The following is a 26,657-nucleotide window of genomic DNA, read 5'->3' on the forward strand; positions in this document are numbered from 1 at the left end:
TTCAATTAAAGCTTTAACTAAATTACTTTTTCTTGTTGTTTATTAAATACTTTTTGTTTAGTTTGTCTTGCTTTTATGTTGTGATGTGATTTTATATTTATTTGGGTTTATCATTCTGTTTTGTTGCATTTGTTTTGCTTTAAAGGGCACCTTTTTACCCCTTTTACAAGATGTAGGATATGCCTTTGGTGTCTCCAAAATGTGTCTATAAAGTTTTAGCTATATAATAATTTATTTTCGCCTCCAGAATATACTCATTTTTGTGTCTGAATACAGTGTAGCTGTTTATATATATATATATATATATATATATATATATATATATATATATATATATATATATATATATATATATATATATATATAAGCTGAAATACAGCTCATTAGTTAAAAATACCAAGTAAGTGGATTTGATGTATTTGTGATGTTTATTCAAGCCTTTCTGGTATGATGAGTCTCACACAAAATGCAGTTTGCAGTACACACGCACATATTAGTGTTTACTGACACCATGCGGCCGTGGTGATTATAGTGGTAAAGAATTACATAGTGATTTCACTGTCTTTATTACAAACAGGCTCTGTTTTCACAGAGAGTTGGAACCGATATTTTTATCCCAGTTACTTTGGAAAAAATGTTCTTTGGACAAGTGCATACATGTTGTTATAGAAACATGGCGCATGTCAATCAATTTGGTGGGCAGGGAAAACCGCATTCCTGCGTCACGATGCGGTGGGCCTCAAAATCACTGAGATTTAGATCCTATTTTAACGTCAGGAATAAAAAAAATACACTTGTTGAGTTTATATTACTCCGATATGACTGGACTCACTAAGCATTTAGACAGTTCTGTCCAAACTGATTTTTATCATACACTGAAAAAAGTGTCGCATGCAAAACTGAAAAATTATTCAAAGATGATTCCTTGGATTTACTCAATTTTTTTACGTTAAGTGGTTGTAAACAATTTATTTGTGTTGAATTTAAACAAACAAATTAAATTTAATAATGTTCAACTTAATTTGTTTGTTTAAATTCAGCCCAAATAAATTGTTTACAACCACTTAACGTAAAAAAATTGAGTAAATCCAAGGAATCATCTTTGAATAATTTTTTTCAGTGTAGGTTCCTTTTAAAATTTCTTTTAATTTAGTTTTTTTTAGATTTAGTTAGTTTTTTTTTTTTGTCTTTTTTTTCTAAGTGTTTGATTGTTTTGTATTTTGTGTTAGTTGGTGTTTTTTGTTGTTACATTTTGTTTTTTGTTTTTATTCGTTTACTTTTCTCTTAAAGTTTTTACTAATTTCATTGTGTATTTTGTTTGTGTTTTAAATGTATTTTTATTGTTTTATTATCGTGATGTGTTTTATTTTGTTTTGTTTTGTCGTGTATATGTGTGTTTGTTGTGTTCATGCATGTGATTTTACTTTTATTTTGGTTTATTATTCTGTTTTGTTGTATTTAATAAATGTTTTTTATCTTATTTTTTTGTAAATGCTTAAATATATTGTCTATTTATTGTTATATTGTTGTGATGTTTTATTTTGGTTTTGTTTTGGTTTATTGAATGTATGTATGTGTTTGTTTAATGCATGTGTGTTTTGGTTTGCTATTTTTTAATTGTTTTGCTCTGTGTTTTGTTTATCCATAAAATTGAGGGATATTATATTCAGTAAAATCCAATCCAGACTATTCAGACCATCTATGCTGACTTTTAAAACCTCAGTCCTCAAGTTCAGCGTCCATCCCGTCTGATACAGCTGGCCACACAGGGACACACAGCACACGTCACCCGCTGCTAAGAAAAATAAAAGATGACAAGATGACCATCTGCCCTCCGTAACGCTTTATTGGCACGTGAAGGGGAGTGCAGGAGTAGACCAAACACACACACACTTTGGTGTATCTGCTGGGGCGCCTGTCCCCTGCTGGCTCCTCTGCATCAGAGGCTCATTTCAGGCATGATTTCTCCAGTATGTCCTTCAGATCGCAGCTCAGAGGCAATGAGAGAAAAGGACATATGTAGCGTCATCTGTGGAGGCCTCAGACCACAGTCAGGCTCATGTTACTTTGCTGACCTTCTTTATTACTAACTTTGGTGGTGCAGGGTTGACTTGTGTGTATGTGAGTTTAACTTTTCATTTGTTGTTGTTTTTCTTTTTTGTATGGAGTATTTTAAAGTATTTGTTTTTTCCTTTTTTTTTAATAAATTTTATTTATTTATTTGTTTAGTTTTATATTTTATGATTTATTTATTTTATTTTTTAATCATTGTTATATTTTATTATTTTGTTTTGTATTTTGTCTTTTTTTACTAGTTTATTTTGTTTTATTTTGAATTACTCTTGTTTTGTTTAATTTTATTGTTTTGTTTATTTTTTGATTATTCTTTTTTTTTTGTATTTTTAATTATTTAAGCATTTATTATTTTGTTTTGTTATTTTTATAGCTTATATATTTAACTTTATTTTTGTAATTAATATAATTATATTTTATTATTTTGTTTTGTTTAATTTTATAATTTATGTATTTGTATTTATTTACAGTATTTTTATTATTCATTTTCTTTATTTTTTATTACAATTATTTTATTATTTTGTTTTATTTTAAAGTATATATATATATATATATATATATATATATATATATATATATATATATATATATATATATATATATATATATATATATTATTATTATTATTATTATTTAATTTAATTTAATTTAATTTAATCATTTATTTATTTATCTTTTATTATTATTTTTTAGTGGTCCATTTTGTTTTATTGTTATGGTGCTTCATTTTATTTAGACTTTATTCAGGATTGTTGATTTGTTTGTGTTTTGTGTGTATTCGCTTTGTCCTTTATTAATTGTATTGTGTTTTCTCGTTTATTGTATTGTGTTTTAACATAATCTATGAAATGTCCATTTATGCTGACATTTAAAAATGTGTAATTTCAACAACAAAGTTTAATTTCACAGGAATAGATAAACAAACACTGATGCCCCGCTGTGAATATGCATGTAGTGTATATTCATATGTTTTGCTCAAATTGGCCATGCCTGTCTTTTGTGTTCCTGCAGTAAAGGTTAATGAGATCTCCATGTTAGCAATGTTCCCTAAATTGGGCTAAAATTGTGCTTACTCTGTATATAACACACACTAACAGACACAACCTTTGGGTTTCCGACACCTAGAAATATACCCAGACACTGACTCTGCAATCTTGCATGTATTTAAGTTTTTGCTGTGTGAGGATATACTTCATATTTCCTGCTTTATTCTCGCACAGAATGCAGATATAAATATGACATCTTTTATTATCCAAGACACAACCTTCCCACCTGCTTATCCGTTTTTAGTCAGGATGTGTTATACTTAAACTACTAGATTAACATCCAGCAATAAATGACAGTGCTTGCAAGCATTCATTTATTATTATTATTATTAATATTTATTTATTTTTATTTTTTTTGCTTTTTTTTTTAATAAAGCACGTATCAAATCGTTGTGCAGGATAAAAAGTTGCTGTTTTAAATAAAGATAACCACACAAATATTAAAATTTAGTCACATATTTATAATGCCCTAAAAAGTTTTTAAAATTAATTTATCAGCAAATGTATTGAATTACTCAAGTAAAACATTTATTTATTTATTTATTTGTTTGTTTTTTTGTTTGGTTATTTGTTTGTTTTATTTGTTTATTTATTTGTTTATTTTTTATTTATGTTTTGTTTATTTATTTGTGTTTTATTTATGTTTGTTGTTCATTTAGTTATGTTTGTTTTTTATTTGTTCATATTTATTTATTTATTTGTTTTGTTTGTGTTTGTTTATTTATTTATTTGTTTGTTTTATTTATGTATGTTATTTATTTATTTAATTATTTATGTTTGTACTTGTTTATTATTTGTATTTATTCTATTCTTTTTTTCTGTTTTCAATACTGTATTTAAAACAATTAATTTAAAGTATTTGGCTTGGATTGATTGATTTATTTAAAACAATTTTTTTAACAAAAGTCTTTAAATTAGGTTTAATTTTTGCTAATAACCTATTTTGCATTCTTTATGGATGAAATAATAATATATTACTGACACCAATTCAACTTGTACACTATTTGTGAGCATTTCATTTGTGATAATAATTGTGGCATTTTATTTCCCATATTTTCCTTTTTTTGCTCTGAATATTACAGTTTGAAAAATTTACTAAATCAGATTGAACACACAAGATGCAAGACCTGAAATTGTCTACATAATGAAGTTTTAACTGGCTGAAAATGTTTAGAGCATCTTTACACTCAACATTTTAGGCTTTATTAACTTAAGTAGTTTAATAAGTAGAGGTTTACATATAATCATGACCAGAGCATCAATACAAATGGTGTTTATGAAAATGTCTCTCTCTCTCTCTCTCTCTCTCTCTCTCTCTCTCTCAGGTCAGTCAGTTGTATCTGAGCTCCAGTGGTCGTCTGTGTTCTTCTCTCCCTCCTCATATCTTCTCTTCAGCCGAACGAGCTTTTCACATGATGTTTCAGGAGCGACGGCCACAGTGTTTTATCATCAGGTGACACACACTGACCTGCACAACACAGACACACTTCACATTCATTTGCCTTTTCATCTTCTGTCATGGGTAACTTTTTTTTTTTAATTATTATTATTATCAGCTTTCATTTGTTTTATTACTTAATTAAATTATTAATTAGTCAATTAATTAATTTATTTGTTATTTTTATGTTATTTATTTTTTATTATTTAACTTTTAAATTTGTTTTTGTATTGTTATTGGTTTTGCTATTTTATATGCAGTTTTGCACAACAGCTTTATTTATCCGTCCTCATATTTGCATGTGATATACCTTTAAAGTCTGCTTGAAATTAAAATGTACAAAGCTTATTTTGCTACCTCACATTGTTCTGCTTGAGGTGAATAATTAATCTGTGAATCCACTGGAAAACAATAGTTTGTTTTGGTAATATTTATTGAAAGGCTGACCATTTGCTTCCGTGTTTGGGGTAGTGGTCCTTCTGTTGACCCACATTCATAGCAACTCCATATATATATATATATATATATATATATATATATATATATATATATATATATATATATATATATATATATACACACAACATTCGGTTCAAGCAGACCTTAAGTAAAACATGATTTCAAATTTTAATTGAAATAATCATATTATAAAAACATAATAATACAATAAAATAGTGTCAATATCTGGATTGTTACAATTGTAACAAACAGAATTGGTGTTCATGTCAATCAATCAATGGTATTACCCATGTACAAATGTTTGGAAACCCTATTAAAAAACACACAAGTATATTTTATTTATATATATGCCCTAAAACCTTATTCCACTGCACATTTTCTACCTTCCTCCATGCGTGCTCCAGGTTGTGGTTTGCTTCACATGTCAGCAAGTGGTCCTGAGCTGGAATCAGCTTGTGTTCCAGAGGCCTGCCCTCATATTTAGATATACAGACTCCAGCATCGCCCGGGCGGCTGTTGCTAAACGCTGTCACTGAGACAAATGTGCCTGTGCACAGTGTAAATCCAGACCTGTTAAAAGAGCTCAGCGAGATTAATGGATGTGCAGGGTCCGCTCTCTGTCCCAATTTGTGCTCCGGTCATCTCTGATTGCAATTAAACCCTGCTTCACATTCTGATACTGCTCCAATGGCCCAATGCTTGCTTTCGCTGAGCCAGAGAGGATCTGACAGCTACTCTAATGTCCTCTCTGCGTGGGCTATCCATCACACACACACTCAGACACACACACACACTGGTCCGGCAGGTTAAAACAGATCATGGTCCAATGGCTGCAGAACCAAAGAAACAAAAGGTGGCGAATTGCTGGTTTTTCTCTCACAAACACCTACTCGCTTCTGGCTCCGAAATGCATTGTGCCCTTGAGTTCAATTACAGCCCAGAGTAGATTTCCAAAAAGAAATGGAAAGAGGCGAAGGAAAAGCATCAGAGCCTCCAGAAAATGATTAGTGGGAGGCCAAATGACCTTTAAAAACCATCTGCTCTGAGTGCTTTTCTACCATTGACTCTCTATTGCTGGTCTCGAAGAAGATCCAGGCTCTTAGATGATTTTTCTCTCACTGCAAGCTGTTTGACTGTGCTTTATGACTCAGTTTAAGAGGTCGTAACATTGAACATGGGCAGTAATTAATAAGGTTACTGTACATCATCTAGAAAGTGGTAAAGTGGGTTATACAGTAGCCTGTTTCTAGTTGGTGGAGTAACAACCTAGTGGAAAAACTATTGACACTCAAAAACATCTTAAAATTCTGTTGCAGCTGCTAGACCACAAACCTTTCGAGCATAAGTCTTAAATGGACAGTTCACCCAAAAAAAGACAATTCTGACATCATTTACATTATTTTCACTTTCTATTAAATGAACACAAAAGAAGATATTTTGAAGTAAGCTGGGGGCCTGAAACCATTGACTTGTATTTGTTTTCCCTACTACGGATGTCAGTGCTTACAGGTTTTCAGTTTTCTTCAAAATATTTGGTTCACCACTTAAAGGAGAGTAAATACATTTACATGTTTGCTCAAATTTCACTTTAAATAGTCCTGCTTACCCTTCTGCTTGTTTGTTTATTTTTTTATTATTATTTTTTTAAAATATGAAATTAAAACTAACCATATTGATTTAGTTAGCTCACATTGCTATTTTTATGGTGAACAATTAATCCGTGCATGTCATTAAGACCAAAAAAAAAAAAAAAAATGTTTGCCCTTGTAGTCTAAAATTAAAATCTGAACATGTTTTTGTTTTCAATCCTGTTTGGTAATTAAATTCTCAGATAACGTCTGTATGAGGTATTGGGCTTGGTTAACATACTTGACCACTCCCCTCCAACTGACAGTGATAGTGCTATGACAACAAGCAGAAATGTTGAGGAGAAGGTGTCCATTAGGTTGTAACAACTCTCCCAAAACCCTTTCCCTGAACTTTCTGAATGAAATATCAACTGTACTACTGTATATCCATGCTTGGGGCATTGTTTGAAATGGAAACGTTTTAGAACATTAGAAATGCTTTTTCATTTATTAACATTAAATACATCACATATCCTTTATTCCTTAAAGAAGGAAAAATTGCTGACAAAAAAATATAGAATTTTTGTCATAAGTTGGACCATAGCGAGTGTAAAATATGCTATCTTAAAATATCTGTCTAATGAATGTACTGTGTGCAAGAGACCAGTAAGTGCTTAAATAGTGCAGTGATGAGACCGAAATGTCTCTACTTACAGTAGATGACTGTGGTCAGGTTCCAGGTTAGGAGAGAGATGCCCGCAGGCCAGACAGATGAGACAGTCTTTAGTCTCGCATCCTGATGTTTTTGATGGTATATTGCTGTAGGCTGAGTGTGTCGTCTCATAGAGAGTGAAGTGGAGGAGAGTAAAAGTGCTTTCATGACCTGCTGCTACTCTTAAAATAGGCTGACAGAAGCACACATTCACCAGTGCACAGTCGGCACAGGGGGCTTTTAATACATACACACTTAGCTTTGTTTTATGTGTTTTTAGTCTGACAAATGAAACTCTTTTTTTTTTTTTTTTTTTTCTTTCACATGATTGATATTTTTTAGCTGCCCTGACTTTTGGGAAAGCCATCAATATTTTCCTCTAAAATTGTTAGTTATTAATGGTATCACTTTGGGTAAAGTTGGCAGAGTTTGCTCACACAGGGTGTAAAAACTTCCCAACTGCCTGTGTTTTGTGTTTTTTGGATATATTTTTACTGTTAAAATACAGTCTAAACAACGAATGTGTTAGTTTCTTAATATCCAAATATATAAATAAATTCATTTTAATGACATGATTGATCAGGCTTCTGTTATACCCCAAATAAATAGTTTAACCCAAATTTTACATGTTCTCACCCTCCCTCAAGTAGTTCAAAACCTTTATGAGTTTCTTTCTTCTGTTGAACACACAATAAGATATTTTGAAGAATGTTAGAAATGGGTATCCATTGACTTTCATAGTAGAAAAACACATACCATTAAAGTCAATGGTGACAGGTTTTCAACATATTTTTAGTTCTTTTGTGTTCAATGCAAGAAAAACTCGAACAGGCAGTAGATGAGTATTGAATTTTCCAGTTTGAGTGAACTATCCCTTTACTCTAAGCTTGTACCTCAATTTTTTAAGTGGAAAAACCATTATGTGTTGGTCATTTATAAATAACATTAAGTGTTAACGTTTAGTATAAATAGCTTAAAAAACCTCTAAATTCACTTTATGTTGGATTATCTACATTATAGTTTTCGTTCTGCTCAGGCTGCTCGTTTTTGTTTGTTTGAAAGCTTTTTTGTTTCTTTTTTTTACAACTGATTGATTGTAGGGCTCATAATTCTGGGCTTATGTTTAGATAGACCATCCATTGAAATGAATAAGCAAGATCAACGATAAGAGAAAAAAATATAGTGTTCAGAATTTTTTTTATCATGTTCATATTCACATTTTTACATTTGTGGTCTGCAGTCCATGTTTTCCCCATGTATTTTTGTGTCTGATTCCTTGAAATCGAATGCCAGATTGTATGAGACCTGACACTTCATGTGTTTTATTCCTGTTTAGACCTGAAGCTTTTGTTTGCATGTTTTTATTTTTTTTATATACCTTTGAAGATGGTTTGAAGATTTAAAATGTGCACCGCACTTTTAATGTGTTATTAAATAATTTCTGTTCTAAATATGCCAGACAAAACGTTGTACACTTTGTAAACTATGATAACAGTGAATCACATTTCTCTGGGTTTCTCCTTTAAATCATATGATAGTCATAAATAATCAAAAAATACACATTATTTCAATTATTTTGTAGTTTGTTAATTTAATTTAATTTAATTTAATTTAATTTAATTTAATTTAATTTAATTTAATTTAATTTAATTTAATTTAATTTAATTTAATTTAATTTAATTTAATTTAATTTAATTTAATTTAATTAATTTAATTTAATTTCTGACGTTAACACATTTATCTCATTCTCTCTGTCTCTGTGTGTTTGTTTCTAGTGGCGAGAGTGGTTCTGGGAAGTCTATGGCCTGTAAACACATCCTGAAGCACCTGGCTGCTCGCTCAAGTCCCAAAGGCTTCGCTTTAGAGCCACGCATGAAGCATGTAAGTCTCTGTTTACACACATCTATAGCTTGCTTTGTGCTTACACAGCTTTGTGTTCATTTATACAAAAGATGTTGAGCAGCTCTTTGTTTTTTTCTAGGTAGTGCTTGTGTTTTATATATTTTGTCTACAATTCTCCTCACATGTGCTCTGTTAAAGTTAATTCCTGGAGGTGTTTGTGTTTTACTTACTTCAGTTACTCTTCAGCATCATAATAGCTTCAAACCGCTGTTATTCTCTTCTTCATTAGAGAAAGAGATCATTTGAATGTCAGTTTGAAGCCTGAGGCAGATTCTGCTTGTATTGAATCTGAAAGAAATGGACATTTCTTGGCAGCTTAAAGGAATAGGTCATACAAAAATCTACATTTACTCACAAATTACTCACTTTCAAGTAATTTTGAACCTTTATGAGTTTCTTGAACACAAAAGAAGATATTTTAGAGAATGTTGGAAACCTGTAGCTATTGACATCCATAGTGGGAAAACCAATACTATGGAAATCAGTGAAAAAGAAACTCAAACAGGTTTGTGATGAGTGACGGATGAGTAAATAATGAGAGGATTTTCATCTTTGAGCTAAAATCAAAGCAGAGATGCCCAAAGTAGGGCCTGCGGGCCCAATTTGACCCACTGTAACCTTTGATTTGGCCCACCATCCCATCTGAGAAGAGAGTGAGAAGGATAGAGAGGGTTGGGGCGAATGGGCGTTGGGGGTCATTTCTAATTTGACGTAATCTTTTTTTTTTTCTTTTTTTTTTTGCTGAGCTACAAAAAAAGCTACCTGAAATGAAATGTTTCAATGAAATGTTGTAAATAAATCTGGTATTTTAAAATGTAAGTGATGTCACTCGACAGATATAGGACTATGCCGAAGACATCAGTGAGCAAATCAAGGCAAAAACTAGTGTAACTCCATTCTGTTATAAATTAGATTAGAATAAATTAGTTTTCGTATTTTATAAGTTTATTATAAAATGTCAAAGAATTATGCTGTTAGTTCACATAAAGCAATGTTTTCTAGTTATTTCTATTTTTATTTTTGACTATTAATAAATAAGTTAGGAATTACCCATGGCAACTATATTTACCTTTGGCCAACTAGCCTCAATAAATGTTTGGCCCTTGATAAGAAAAGTTTGGATACCCCTGCTTTAAAGACTCCACATTTACATACAAAAACCACTACGGCAGTTTAATGTCGAGAAACAATGCGTCTTATTTGTTACAGGTTAGTGTGTGTGTGTGTGTGTGTGTGTGTGTGTGTTTAAGATTTCAAAAGTCTTGTGTCTTAATGTTTTCAGTTATCAACAGTGTCTTATCGCCATCTGGTGGACACGAGTGCTACTTGTATGAATTCTTAATAGAATTATACTTTTTTTTTTTTTATCTGTCGAAAGAACGGTTGACTTTAGAGGAAGGCCACACTGTTTTCAGTTTTTTCATTTAATATTAACATTCACAACATTTCTTCAGTTTTAAAGGTTTTTTTAGCTTTTGTTGAGGCCCAAAATCAATGTTTCAGGATCATGCAGTAAAACCACCACTGACAACATTTGTGCATAAAACTTTATTAAAAGATAAAAATAAAACTCCACTGGTAATATTTATAAAGATAACAAAATAAACTCCCACTCACGATGTTTGTGGAAAAAAACTGATAAAGGAAATAATTTAAATATTTAATGGCAGATGTTTGTTAACTTCCTTAACTCTGGCACCCGGTAACGGGTCCATGACATAATTTACTTCTGCGTTCTTTAAATTGTAAAGGACCCTACTGGCCCAATATCCCAATAAGTGGTTCCGTTCTCTCATCAGTTGGAATAGAATAACTTTTGCATAGATTATGATTGAGACGTTTTTATTTTTTTCCTTTGATTTATGACATGTGCAGGAACCAACAAAATTAATAACAGCAACCTAGACCACACAGAACCTAAAAGGTACACGTTCAAATTTACAAGTTTACAAAAATAAAACACCTTTTTTTGGAGGAGTTTTTTATAACACAGACAACAAATACAATTATTTAATCACTTTCAACAGTGTTTTATGAAAATTTAAAAGGTTTTCTTTAAAATGAGACCAAAGTTTTGCATTTACACCTCTGCATGTGGATTTGGGAATCTTTTGAATTTGGGTAGGCAAACTTCAGGCAGAAACCCCAAAATAGCACTTGACTTTAAGAGACTTTAATAGATTAATAGAATAAAAATTACTCTTATTGGCAATAATTGTTATCTAAACATAGTATTCTGTCATTATATTTTTGTATTTTATAATAGTGTGTTAATTAATTATTTGTTTGAGTTACACAAAATATTAGTAATATCAGTAATGCTGTAAGGCAAATAAAAAAAAGTGTTTATCACAAAACAGCATAATATAATATTCAAATATACTTAAAAAGAGATCTAAATTACACAGAATTTTTCCTACCATCTCCCCTACATGTGACCGGTGTAAGTCAGCTGAAGGCTCCCTGACCCACTTTTTTTGGACGTGTCCAAAACGTTATGATTTCTGGTGTGACATATTTAAATGGTTTTCCGATATGTATGGTTTTACCTTTACACCCGATCCAGAAATTGCTATATTTGGTTACTGTAGTTCTCTGCTGGATCATAATGTGTCCCTACAAAGCACCATAAATTATGGAATGATTATTGCTAAGAGTGTCATTCTAAAACTGTGAAAATCAGATTCTGTTCCTCAATTTAAGACATGGTTAACTTCTCTTACTCAAATATTGCACATGGAAAGAGTCCGTTATGGAATTATTGATAATCTTGCTAAGTTTTACAATGTATGGCAACCATTTCTTGATCACCTTGACCAATATAATGCGGATTCTGATGCTTAAAATGCTCACTACCCCTATTGTCTCTTTGTATTTTCATTGAAACCATTTATATGCCCTAATTGTTTTTTTTTAATAATAACTTTTTTTTTCTTTAATTATTAATTATTATTTTATTATTATTTATTTTTCTTTATTTTAATTATTATAACCATTATTTTATTTGTATTATAATGCCTATTCCTTGTATTTTTTATTGTTATGTTCTTTGGTATTTATTGGAAAATGTAAAACTAATAAAAACACTTGTTAAAAAAAAAAAAAGAGGAATTAACTATGCATTTCAAACATCAGTGTTTATTAAGTACAACAACAACAACAAAAACATTAAATTTAGTTTGTATCAATATTAATCTCTGGCTTGGTCTGTCATTGGTTATTCGTATAAATTGGTTATTTATTATGTAAATAAAATGAAAAGTAGAGTAATTGTAATATTTTAGGTTGCACTATACAGTATACATTTATAAATTAAATTACAGTAAATATCTAGTCATAGCAAAATCTGTAATACTGGAGAGCAGCTCACTGAAGTCTGAGGCATGTAGTCCACATGTGAGTCTCCTGGTCACTGTTTTGTTATTGTTTCTTAATTCCTCTGTTATCATTTGCAGGTGAATGCGATACTGGAAGCGTTTGGCCATGCAAAAACACAGATGAATACTTCAGCAAGCCGCTTCATCAAGCTGATCTCACTGCAGTACTGCGACAAGAGAAAGACTCTACTCAGAGGTGCTCACACTACTTTTAATAGCAGTGATCACTCTCGAGTTTTCAAGCTATGTCTACAGCTCTTTTTTAGTTTTAAAATCCACAAAAATTGCCATCGTGAACGCCTGGCATCCGCATTACTCCAGAACTGTCAACCCTCAGAGATGTAGACTTTTGGAAATGGTGCAGAATTATTTTGAAAGCTTTAGAGTTGTGGTTCAGTGTAGAAAAAACTAAATCAGAATCATTTCTCAATTGGGTCTTTTGGATTCTATCCCCCTCTCTTGACCATTACAGTAAGGTTTGTTTTGTGTTTGTGAAAGAAACAGAGCAGAATGTGCAACTTGTTATCTTCATTTTAAAATACTGCAGTGTTTTGTTTTTGTTGCTAAAACACAAAAAATAAAGTGCATCTTTACAGTTTTTATTTGTCCTACTCTTACAGCATGTCAGCAACATAACGACATGCAAAACAGTCATTTTTTTTCAAGTTTTTTTCCTAATTATCTGTAACAGTGTCACACTATTGCTGTTACAACAGCATAAACTGCTATGACAATGATCACCTCATGTGCTGATTGTGTTTATTCAGTCTTAAATGTTACCCGTAGCATTTTATATACTGTTTTATGGGACAATTGTGGCTGTACTGAAAGCACCTGCAGGTATTTTACCTCAGATCCTGAACATAAAATAATAGCAAATAAAATAATAGCAAATATATAGTTTAAAGATGAACATTAGAACTTTGACTCATTGTAACATGTTTGTAACACACTGGTAAAAATGAAAGGTGCCATTGATTCCATAAGTTAAACTGTTCTCTGAAACATAGTATGTTCCTTTGGTAAATTAAAAATAATTTTATGTGCTCATTTATAATCACAGGAATTACCCCTAGATTGAAAAGCTTAGTATTTACCATATTTGAAAAGTTCATAAATATTACTAAGCTCTGCACACACACACACACACACACACACACACACACACACACACACACACACACACACAGAAAGCGTGATGTACCCTGAAATGCAATCATACTCAATTTGTCAAAACTAAATCTTAGTTGTTATTGTTAAAGAGTTTAACAAATATAGTAGAGGCCTGGTTTATCTTATAAAGAAGGATTGATTTAGATATCTTTAAGCCACCAGTATAACCTAGTTTTTCTTCCATATGTGTTATGTCATGAATAGTATTATAATTATATTTTACACAAGGGGCAGACTGGGATGTATATAATTGGATTTTGAAGATTTATCCCCATAAGCGTTTCATATTTATTATGTTTTTGATTATTGGTGATTGAATATTATAGTTTAACGGCATATTTTCGTGCAATAGAAATTACAGTGAGAGCTGAGTGATAAGTTTAAAATGAGTAACAGGCCTATCATAAGTTGGTTAATATACAGTATTTATTGCGAATACAGTTCTATAATTTTAGCTACTCGTATTTTCAGATGTTTCTGTTGTAAGTACAGTACATGCTGAAATCAACTTAAATGTGACTTTTTTTCTCAACACAACTTTTTATTTGTTTGTTGCAAAATTTTTGCCTTTAAAATTAGTGTTTTACTGTTTGTGTATAGGCTTCAATGTTTACTATAATTGAATAGCTACTTTTAGCTTCTTACATGTGCTTTCGAATAATTTCTGAAGCATAGTGGAAACATCAATATGGATAAGTTTTTTTATTATTATTTTAAAATACTATGTTTAAACTGAAATGCACAAATGTAAACGTATCAGCTCATTACAGTGTGTGGTCTGCTCGCAGAAGAGGATCTCTGTGCTGTCTTACATGACCGATAGAGGGTGCTGTTGCTCTATCTATAGAGACTCGTGTTGCGGATATTTTTAAATATGCTTTATCGACTCTTCTCTCACTGTGTGTGCTTTCAGGCCGGCTGTACACGTATATGCTGGAGAAGTCGAGGGTCATCTGCATGCCACCGCATCAGCAGAACTTTAACATCTTCTATCTGATGGCTGAAGGGCTTTCAGCCGAGGAGAAGAGTCAGCTGTATCTGAACAATGTTCTGGCCCATAGGTAACACATACACATGTAGATGTACTGTGCATTATATTGATATATCTTGTGGGTACTAGAAAATAAATCTAAACAATAATAATAAAAATTATATATATATATAGATAGATATGCAAATAGCAGTTAAAATGTAGTGCATAAAATAAACAGCTTTAAAAGTATTGATCTATCTTAAATTGTCATATCTTAATTTTTACGCCCACCTTTTACATTATCAGAAGTTATCAATATATTTAAAGAAAGTTAAATGCTGAATTATGTCAGATGCCAGTATAAGAAAATATATTTTGCTCTCAACTCTCTGTGACCCCAAGTGTCCGCAGCAAATCATGCATGGGGTAAATGGAAGGTTGTCATAAAAAATTGAGCGTTTACCTTTATTTGACTTCAATCTCTGAGCACGTGGGTGACAGTTTGAAAATCTTAAACTTGACTTGACGCTTTTAAAGGCCCACAACATCTTACATCAGTGTGTGTATGTGTGTTACAGGTGTTTGAACACAGCAGTCTCTGGTGAAAGTCCAGCAGTAGCGAGTGCGTGTCCTCAGAGCAGAGAGAACCTCTCTGCCCTTAAACAGGCTCTGCGGGCTCTTGGATTCAACAAACTGGTACACACATGCTCCATACACGTTTCCTCACACACGTTTACAGTGATCCTTAATATGTCCATTTTGATAGAGTGCACGTATGAGAGGATACCAAACAGAAGTCCAACCAATAAAAATAAATAAATAGGACTTCACATTCAGTAAGTTGAATGGATGTATGAAGATGGCTAAATGAATGGATGGATGTATGAAACAATAGAATTGGTTAATAGATGATTGATATGTCATTTAATTGCAATAGTATGGTATGGATGAATAGATTGGGTTGGGTGGGTGGATGAATAGAGCAACTTTCAGAGATGGACAGATGGATAAATAAAATAGATACAGTAGATGGAAGGATGAATAGACTGAATAGACTTTACCTCATCTTTATCTCAATCTGTAAAGCACACTGTAGACACTGTAAAAATGCAAGGTTCCACACAATTCAATTATAAAAATGATTAAGGTACCTATTATTTATGTGAATTGAGCATAAAACAAGTTTTACACCAAAAAATCACAAGTATCCTGTTATTCCAGCTCATTTTAAATAGGTAATTTGAACAAGCAGTAAAACTTATAAACCATTACATTGAAACCTACACTACCTTACAAAAGTCTAGTCATTGATCCCAGTTGTAAGAGCAACAAATAATAGCTTGACTTATTGTTGATCATTTGGAAAAGTGTCAGAAGGTAGATTTTTTTTCAATGAGTCATCTGTTGAACTGCATCCCAATCATCACAAATACTGCAGAAGACCTATTGGAACCCGCAAGGACCCAAGGTTCTCAGAAATCAAGTTTGTTGAAGGAAAAATCATGGTTTGGGGTTACATTCAGTATGGGGGCATGTGAGAGATCTGCAGTGTGTATGGCAACATCAACAGCCTGAGGTATCAAGACATTTGTGCTGCCCATTACATTACAAACCACAGTTGAGGGCAAATTCTTCAGCAGGATAGCGCTCCTTCTCATACTACAGCCTCCACATCAAAGTTCCTGAAAGCAAAGAAGTTCAAGGTGTTCCAGAATTGGCCAGCCCAGTCACCAGACATGAACAATATTGAGCACGTCTGGGGTAAGATGAAGGAGGAGGCATTGAAGATGAATCCAAAGAATCTTGATGAACTCTGGGAGTCCTGCAAGAACGCTTTCTTTGCCATTCCAGATAACTTATTAATAAAGTTATTTGAGTCATTACAGAGATGTATGGATGCAGTTGTTCAAGCTCATGGGAGTCATACACAATATTGATTCTGTTTCCACTTCACCATGACTTTATATTCTATACTGTACATTATTTCTGTTCAGTGACAAGACTTTTGTCTAAGCAAAGTCAGACCTTACTGTCCTAAATAGTTACTTAAAAATCAAGGCATGATCATGTTTTATTTGGGTAAAATAAGCATAATCTTGAGGCCTTTGCCTTTCATATAAGCCACCTCTAATAATAATGATCAACTAGAAGTCAAGTTATTATTTGTTGTTCCTAAAACTGGGATAGGTGACAAGACTTTTTTTTAGACTTTTTTTACAGGTAGTGTAGATTTAACTTTTTTATAAATTTTTATTTCAAAAAGAATAGAATATAAGTATTATTTCCATGAATTGGCATAATGTTGTATTCCATTAGCTGTTACTGCACATGCAGACCGTGTTTTACAGCTTCAGTAAAGATGATCTGTCTTGTATAAAGTGAACAAACTACTTTGGTTTGAAGTGACTCAGAATAAGAATTGCTGTACCTTTGACTTTGGCAAATGTTGTTCTGATTTATGTAGCTTTGCACATTATAACTCATTACTGTATGTCTGCAAACTATAAAAGCACTACTCAGACTGGCATTACGCTAGAGGCCAAACTACCATGTGTCTACTTGTTTATGTTGTAGATAGTTAGTGACTAGAAGATTATGTACAGACTGGAACACTAGTATACGATGTACTGTACAGTACAGCCGTTATCTAATGTGCACATACATATAAACACACTTGTGGAGAAGCAGGGTCATCTGGGTGCAGTGGAGGGTGTGAAATCATGTGTTGGGGTTCAGACACACACCTGACCATCAGTCAGACACACTCACTGATCCTATCAGGAAACTGCAAATCTGCTTCATTAGAGGGGGATTGTTCTGTCATCCCATCAGTACAGCGAGACCCTCACTGAACCCTCACACGCACGCACACTATTCTGCCTCGGAATGTGACTGCACATTCACACTTATTATTTAATGTCCTCTTCTTTATGGCAAGTTTTATTTTATTTTAATCCTTTACTTATTTAATAATTTATTTATTTTTTTTTAATGAATGAATGAGTGTGGAATATTAAAGGGTCGTCTGTATTCAGTCATATTTTGTAGGGTATTTAAGATGTAATGATAACACTGCTGCTTAATGTATATTGATTTGATTGATTGATTATTTATTTATTTATTCATTCATTATTTTCTTTATTTATTTGTTCTTTTATTCATTCATCTATTTGTTTATTTATTTATATCAGAAAACATGGGTGTCGATTTATTAAACACAATTTTGTGATTTAAGATCTAAAGTTCTAAATCTATTTATTTATTTATTTAGCTAGTTAGCATTAGTAGCATTGATCACATTTTAATTGTTGTAATTAACTCTTTTATGTTTTAATTGTTATTATTTAATCGTTTTTGTTATTGTTTTAAGCTATGCCATGGAAGTCGTTTTGTAATTGCAATTATTGTTATTGAAAGATTTCAAAAAACATATCTAAATAAAATAGAATAAAAATACATATAGTAGATTAACTTGCTAAGAGTTCTGTCAGACTCTTAAAGAAAAATAAGAGCAAAAAATATATAAACTTAAATTATTATATTATAACTAAATAAATCAAACAATCAGTCACTAAGCTAATAAATAAGTATTAATTTAAGTCATCTTTTGGAAGTCAGCTCAGTGAATTAGTGCCATTGTTAACTAAAATGATAAACAAACAGTTATTTTATTGAAATTGATGTTTTAATTGAAAAAAACATAAGCTTAAATGAAAATTAGACATGCTAATTTGACAATAATACTGAAATAAAAAGTAATAAAGTGTTAAATGTATTTAAAATGTTTAAACACACATATAATATATGCATATTTATGAAAAGAAAAAAAAAAACATATACAGATAAATAAGAAATTAAGAAAAATGTTACTGAGAAAAATAGTTTGTTGTAATTTATTTCATTTAATTCATTTGTTATAGATAGATAGATAGATAGATAGATAGATATATAGATAGATAGATAGATAGGATATATAAGATTGATTGATTGATTGATTGATTGACTTTAGCACCCAGTTTAAAGCAGCTGTATTTATCAAAGCAGCTCCAGAGGCCTCTTTTTTCTTCTTCTTCTTTTTTTTTTTTCTTTTTCGGTGTGTCCTCTAGAAATCCAGAGTCCAGGCTGACCCTCTCTCTCTCTCTCTCTCTCTGTGTGTGCGTGCATGCGTGTTTGTGTTTCAGGAGGTGGAGAATGTGTTTGTGCTCATCTCTGCTCTGTTGCACTTGGGAGATCTGCGTTTCACAGCTCTGACAGACGCTGACACTGCGTTTGTGTCCGACTTACAGCTGCTGGACAGAGGTCAGTGGAGCCAGCAGGGGGTGACATCCTCCAGCGGGACACTAAGGTGGAAGAGAGCGACAGAGAGAGAGAGAGAGAGAGAAAGAGGGGAAAAAAAACTGTGACAGGCTTGTTTACTGTACATCAGCTCTAGTGTGGCCTAATAGTGGAGACACTCAGCACGTAATGGAAAACTCTCTCAGCTGCTCTCATACACAGTACATACACTACTGCACAAAGGTTTTGGGTTTAGGACTATTTTTATTGCTTTGAAGTCTCTCTGCCTCACTAAGGCTGCACTTTTTTTTATCGAAAATACAATAACAAAACGTAATAATGAGATTTTTTTAAAGAAGTGTCAAATGCTTTAAAATGCTTAAGAATGCTTAAAGTCCGTAATGACTTTACTGGTAGAGTAGAGGTCTCACGTCAGCGTGTTCTAATCGTGAGCGTGCTCTTTCCGGAAATTTTCATTCTGCATTCCGGCAAATTACCGGTAATGTTACAACTTCTCTTTCCGGAAAATTGCCTGAACGAATTTACTGATATTTTCAAAAAGGACCTGTTCACACATACAGGCTTTCCAGATAATTGCTGGTAATTTTCCAGAAAGGTCTATACAGTATGTGTGAAAGGGGCTGTTATAATATGCTGGAAAACGTAAGCTTAAAGGAAAATTAGAAATCTTAGTTTCGCAATGCACTGAAATGAAATTACACAGTATTAAAATGAGTAAAATATGCCTTCATTCATCCATCCATCCATACATGCATGCATACATACACTCACTGGCCACTTTATTAGGTACACCTTACTAGTACCAGGTTGGTTGCAATTTTGCCTTCAGAACTGCTTTAATCCTTCCTGGCATAGACTCAACAAGGACTGAAAAAATTCCTTAGAGATTTTGGTCCATGTTGACATGATAGCATCACGCAGTTGCAGCAGATTTGTTGGCTGCACATCCATGATACGAATCTCCCATTCCACCACATCCCAAAGGAGATCTATTGGATTGAGATCTGGTGACTGTGCAGGCCATTTGAGTACAGTGAACTTATTGTCATGTTCAAGAAACCAGTCTGAGATTATTCATGTTTTATGACATAGTACATTACTAATAATATTACAATAATATTTTTTTTTCCCTGGACCATTCTCTGTAAACCCTAGAGATGGTTGTGAGTGAAGTGAAAATCCCAGTAGATCAGCAGTTTCTGAAATAGTTTCAGCAGCAGATCGTCTTGACCATGGCCTAAATGCATTGAGTTACTGCCTTGTGATTGGCTGATGAGAAATTAGCTTTAACAATTTTTTATTTTTTGATAGCTAAATATAAAAGCTAAATAGAAATAAAGGTATGAATTATTTCATACATACATGCATACATACATTACATACATATACACATGCATAAAAACACCACTAACCACATACATTATAAATGTCTTTTACCTTTTACTCTTTGGCAATTTAATGTGGTTACTATGAATAAAAGTAAACACATTTCAATCTTTTGTAGTGGATCACAGCCAACACGTATGAAGCAGCTCAATAGTTTTCAGCAGTACTACTACTACTATTACTACTACTACTAATAATAATAATAATAATTATTATTATTATTATTATTATTATAATACATGTTTTTGAGCAGCATATCATCCTGTTCTATTGATTTCTGAAGGATCATGTGACTAAAGAGAATAGAGTAATGATGCAGAAAAGTCAGCATTATATCACAGGAATACATTATATATTTCTTAATTACACTAAATAAGAAAAGTCATTTTAAACTGTAATAATGATTCACAATTTTGCTGTACCTGCTCATTCTACATTTTTGATCAGTAGTGTTACACACACACTCTGTCGCGCAGTGTTGTGCTAATGCTTCTTCAGCCACACACGAATGCAGCGGGTCACCTGTTTCCTTAAGCCACTCGCTGCCCTCAACGTTACATAATGACACACATAACACTGAGCCAGAGTAAACAAGTGACGTCAGCTAGCACAAATACACTGGTGCACACACACATCCAGATGAGCTTCCCTTCACGCTGGATACGCGAGATCATCATTCAGACTGGACATACAGTGAACATGACACTTTGTACACTCCACCCAAACACTCATACAGGCATTATTGTCTGCATTTGGCACATTTTGTACTGCCATTTGTTAGTGTGTAAATGGGGGCTTTAGCATGTGATTTTGACTCTGAAATGAGCAACATTCAAAAACGTAGTTAATAAAGTTGGTAATGTGTGCCCATTCATATTGCGAGCTTTTGAAGTGCACTATTTCTAGATTATCAACTATCGTTAAGCTAATTATGTGTATTTATTTGTAGGAATTTTTTATATTTATACATATTAATATTATAATTAAGGCTGCATTTGATTAAAATCAAGCAATTTTTGAAAATATAATAATTTGAGAGCGATTTTTTTTTTTTTTTTTTTTTTTTTTTTTTTTTTTTTTTTTTTTTTTTTTTTTTTTTTTTTTTAAGTGAATATATTTTTAATTATTTATACAAAGTTTTCTGCGTCATTATTTAAGTCTCAATTATCACATGATCCAGTAATATTTGTTCTAATATGACGATTTGTGGATCACCGAAAATAGTTATGGTTGGTATTTTAATTGAAAATTAATTCAATTTTAATTAAATTGGTACACTATCATCACAATATGGACAAAATATCAAGCATTGCCTTCATCCCACAGTGATTGCTAGTGTATGTATATATATATATATATATATATATATATATATATATATATATATATATATAATTGTAGGAGGCAATTTCTGTCATATATATACACTTTATAAAGATGAAAAAAAATCACGAAGTAGCCATTTTAATTGCAAAAAGCTTAAAAAAGACGTTCATTTTCAGAATGAAAATCATCATCATTTACTCACCCTTCACGTGTTCCAAACCTGTATTCATTTTTCTTTCTTTCTTGTTTTGGACACGAGTGTGTCAGCGAGTGGACAAGTTCATTATTTTATTTAAATTTTACAAATATAATGTTAAAATATTTGTTTGTATTTGAAGAGTTGATGGCCATTATATTTGTGGAAAAAATAACGGCTGAGATGAACTGCTGGTTTGAATAAAGTAAGTAAATGAAATATCAGCCAAGGTTCATTGGAAATATATGTGCATCGGTCTACATTTTGCAAAGCATAAAATAAGTTTCTCTGACTAGTTTTGTTGCACATTCAGATAACAAATCCACTAGAGGGCGCTGTGTACATTTGTCTGTCCATTTTGTTGTACATTTCAGATGCATGTCTGTCTTGTACATTCCATGAGCTTGTCAGATTACCTAGACCAGCGGATCAGTGACCTAAACCATTTCCTAAACCTAACCATTAGTGTTTTCAAAAGCAAATGAAAGTGTACCATGTTGTTTTATTTAGATTTTATATTTATTTTATCTATTTTGTGGAATCACTTCAATGGACTGAAACCCGAGTACTGAAACCACAAGTACAATACCATAAAAACTGAGCAATTTCAGCAAGCTGACCACACCAAAAAAGATCAGGGGAGTAAAAAAAAGTTGATTGCATATCATAGACATCGTTAAATTGTTTTGTGGTATTTATTTGGTGTGGTGCAAACAACCGCATGAAAATAATCCTTTATTTGTTAAAAAATATGTATCAATAATATGAAAAGGGAAAAAACAAGGTTGTTGGCATTATACTGCGCCTTAGCATTTGTTTAACCCAAAAACTGCAGTCAAATGTATAAGTATGTTTTTGTAGTTTCATAAAAATGTAGGCTGAAGCGTATGTTTGTGATTTGCCCAGGGGCGTAGCAACCGGGGGGGACGGGGGGGGGGGGGGGGGGGTACGTCCCCCGCACTTCTAGAGATAAACCATTTAGAAACAGGTGATTAAAATTGTAAACCTTTGGATTTCATATAGCTGTCCCCCCCTCTTTTAAAATGTCCACTACACCCCTGGATTTGCCTATGTTGAAAAATGTAGTCATCCACCCTCTTTCTGCTTGACCAATATTTAGCTGACTATTAGGGAAAAAGCCTAGTTGCACACATCACTACTTGAAACAGGGCTAAACCAATCAGAAGTTGGATTTATGTCCCTTTGTAATCCTACAAATGTGTGTGATTTATTTTGATTTATTTTTTTCTTTTCATCTGCAGTGGCCGGCATGTTGCAGGTTAGCTCTGAGGATCTCAGCTCTGCTCTCACCTCTGATGTTCAGTGTTTTAAAGGTACAACCTTAACTTTTTTACACATTAACATTAACAAACACACAAACCATTAGAAATGCACTGAATTTTGGCTGACAAAAATGATTGCCTCTTTGCTTTTCCACAAAATAAAAACTCCAGAGTCTGTGCATTTGCCTGTACCATGATCTGCTTGTTTTTAATATTGTTTTTGGTAACACTTTAGTTTTGGTCATATTTCACGGTATTAACAAACCATAAACTAACACTACTAGCTTAATGAACCACTAATTAGCACCTTATTAATAGTTAGTAAGGTAGAAGTTGGGTTTAGGTTTTGGGTAGGATTAAGGATGGTGAATAAGATCATACTTTATAACTTTTAATGAACAGTTAATGTCTTAATAATAAGCCAGTAATTAATAGGATGAAATGTTATCTGAACTATAGTGTTACTTTTTTTATCTGCACCCTTTGAAATAAAAATAAATATACATTTAAGATGAAGAAGACGAATGAAGCATTTAAGGCATGGGGCAAATATGCTATGAATGTTTAATTAAAATACCGTAGTATACTATACAATAAAACAATTGGCAGCTTGTATAATGTGATGAAGTTTGTATATGTATTTAATTGTAAAGCGGTGGAAAAGTTAGAAAATTCACCTGAAAGGTGCTTAAATTTGACTTTGGAAAAAGTGTAAGAATCCTGTCCAATGGCTTGTGTCACACAAGAGTGGTTTGTTTTTGTCCCACCAACAAAAGCAAAAAAATAGCTTGTGCGTGCTGTGGTCAAAGTTCAAAATAACTCAATATTTCACTCTCTGGATAATCCATTGCTGCACTCATAAAGATATATATGCACCAAAAAATCAAAGCACATTCAACTAATGCACCAACAGTACATTTCTATGTAGTATACTTGTTCCAACTGCTTGCAATACACTACTATGCTGCCATGGAAACGCTGGTAAAATGACGCCTCGTTCACTGATCTTGTGGGGTGGGGGTTTATCAATATCATTTAAATTATAAAGTTACATAAAAAAAATGTAAATATTTGTGACAAAGCATTTTCGGTTTCAGTTTTCAGCAAATTGCATGCAGAATCTTTGGTTTTGGCCCAGAATTTTCATTTGGGTTTGTCCCCACTAAACACTGTCAATTACAGTGAGCGTGTTTAGCACACCCGCATGTCTGACACGTTCATTGAGACGTTCTGGCCTTTGCCCAGTCACAGACTCATCAATGAATGTGGCCTGCAGCTTTTGGCCTTGGATTGTGTTACTGGCGAGCCCAATTTGGCTCAATTTGACATTTCAATTGGATAAGTGCCCCTTATTCAGAAAACACAGACATAAACACACCGTTCTGTCGCAAGGTCTAGACCGTGCGCAAGTCGGCCCATTATATAACAAATGCTGGAGTATGTATGAATCACATGATGTCTGGATGATAACCGAATTCAGACAAACTGAACTATTGCTGAAAATTACAAGCACACTTGGCATTGTCTTGTGTCTGTCTGTAATTCGTCTCTCTCTCTAACTCGCTCTCCGTATCTTTGCTTTTCGCATCCATGCCTGTTTTTTTTAAAGCAAGAGTTGACACATTCTTTGCAAAAAAAGAAGTTATAGCATTAAAATAATGTTAAATGTGGTCTGTATTTCTTGAATGCAATATCCTGAAAGTCAATAGCACTTTACTATAAGATTGTATTAGTTAATGTAGTCAATAATGTGTTTAGTATTAATAATGTGTATATTACAGTATTTATTAATCTTTGTTAGCATCAGTTAATAAAAAAATAAAGCCATTGATTGCTACTTTTTCATATAAAAATATAATTTTTTCATATAATGCATTAGAAACAATGAAGTGTGACATTGTTACGGTAAAGCAAATGGTATGAATACAAAGTTAGATTTGCACATGTTAAAATGTTAGAAATGTTGACACTTATTTTTGGGGATAAACAAAATGTGTATGAGCTCTACTTTAAGGTTAATAACAAAAGTAGAAGTTTCAATTACAGTTTTGTTTTAAGGTAGAATTCTTGCTATTAATAAACCATTTACTGAGACTTTTAGCTTAACTTATAAGTAGTTAGTAATGTAGAAATTGTATTGAGGCATTGTGTAGGATTAAGGACATAGCAGTTAATATCTTTATAAGAGACAGTTAATAAGCTTGTAGTTGATGATGGAAAATTATATTTAAACTAAAGTGTTACTGAGTTTTTTAAGTTAGGTCTAGAGACAAGGGCGTGTCAATTGGGGAGTTTGTAGAATTGTTTGGAGATAAAGCAAAAAAGAAAGAAAAAATAATTTATCAATAGTTTAACTAATGAATTTATGAGGGAAAATGGATTATGGTTGATTTTGGAGAAAGAAAAAAGTGAAAATAAATAAAGAAATGATAGATATTTTAATTAAAACATTAAATAAAAAGTGATTTTAAGATTAGTATAAAAAGAATAAATACAGATTGGTGATACTTGCAGTAATGTTAATATTTTTTTAAATAAGCTAAATAAATGATAATTGTAAATGTAAATTGATTGAATTGGTGCGTTATTTGGAGAAAAGGCACAAAGATAATAAATACGAATAAGTAAAAACATAATCAATACATAGTTTAATCACTAAAATTTGATTATTAAATTATAAAGATTTAAGAAAAAGCTAAATGTAAAAGCTATTACTTTGTATTAATGTATTATGCTAAATAAACATTAGTATGCAAGAAACAAATACATAAATGAAAGTAAATTTTAAACATACCAAATAGTAGTAATTATAAAACAATACAAATTTTTTTAAATTAAAAAAAACTATGTTAAATGGGTTAAACTAATTTAAAGTAAAATAAAGTAGTAAAGTAAAGTAAAGTAAAATAAAATAAACATGATATGTTTAAATATTAAATAAATTATTATTAAATCCTGGATTAGTGCACAAGGTTTTTATTACAACAGTTTTGCAAACACGTTTTATATGGTTTCAAATAAATTTTTGTGCGTGCTGTATAAGTGCACATACATTGTTTACCCTATGTGTTTACATGATCATAAAACAGCAAGCATTTAGTTTGGGCTAACTTTTAAAGCTGGACATTGCTTTACAATGCCCTTGATCGGTGAACTGTCTTTTGTCTCTCCAGGTGTAAATTGTTCATGACCGTTGTCACTCCCATGCATACAGTATTATGACCCAGACACTGACTTTACAAAATGTAAATCATTGTAATGTTTTCTTTAAATGAGAGCACAGAATAATTGTGAAGTAAATATTCTAGCATACAAGACCTTATTTCAGCTACATTTCTGTCTTCAAAACCTACTAACAACAATATGATTTTTTCTAAAACACACAAGCATGTACATCAATATTTCTCACATATTATTATAGCACAATTTGTGCTGAATAAAAAAAATAC

At 32.0% G+C, this 26,657-nt stretch overlaps 1 protein-coding gene across 1 annotated transcript in view; it reads left to right on the plus strand.

Moving 5' to 3' along the window:
- The window catches only part of myo16 (myosin XVI), a 255,324-nt gene that overhangs the window by 113,820 nt on the left and 114,847 nt on the right, over window positions 1–26,657 (plus strand). Inside the window, 7 exon segments of the mRNA XM_056464750.1 lie at window positions 4,445–4,572; window positions 9,072–9,177; window positions 12,654–12,771; window positions 14,662–14,809; window positions 15,300–15,417; window positions 18,903–19,020; window positions 23,188–23,259. Of these exon segments, the coding sequence (XP_056320725.1) occupies window positions 4,445–4,572; window positions 9,072–9,177; window positions 12,654–12,771; window positions 14,662–14,809; window positions 15,300–15,417; window positions 18,903–19,020; window positions 23,188–23,259 (808 nt within the window).

The sequence above is a fragment of the Danio aesculapii genome, chromosome 9, assembly GCF_903798145.1.
Source record: "Danio aesculapii chromosome 9, fDanAes4.1, whole genome shotgun sequence".
NCBI lineage: Eukaryota > Metazoa > Chordata > Actinopteri > Cypriniformes > Danionidae > Danio > Danio aesculapii.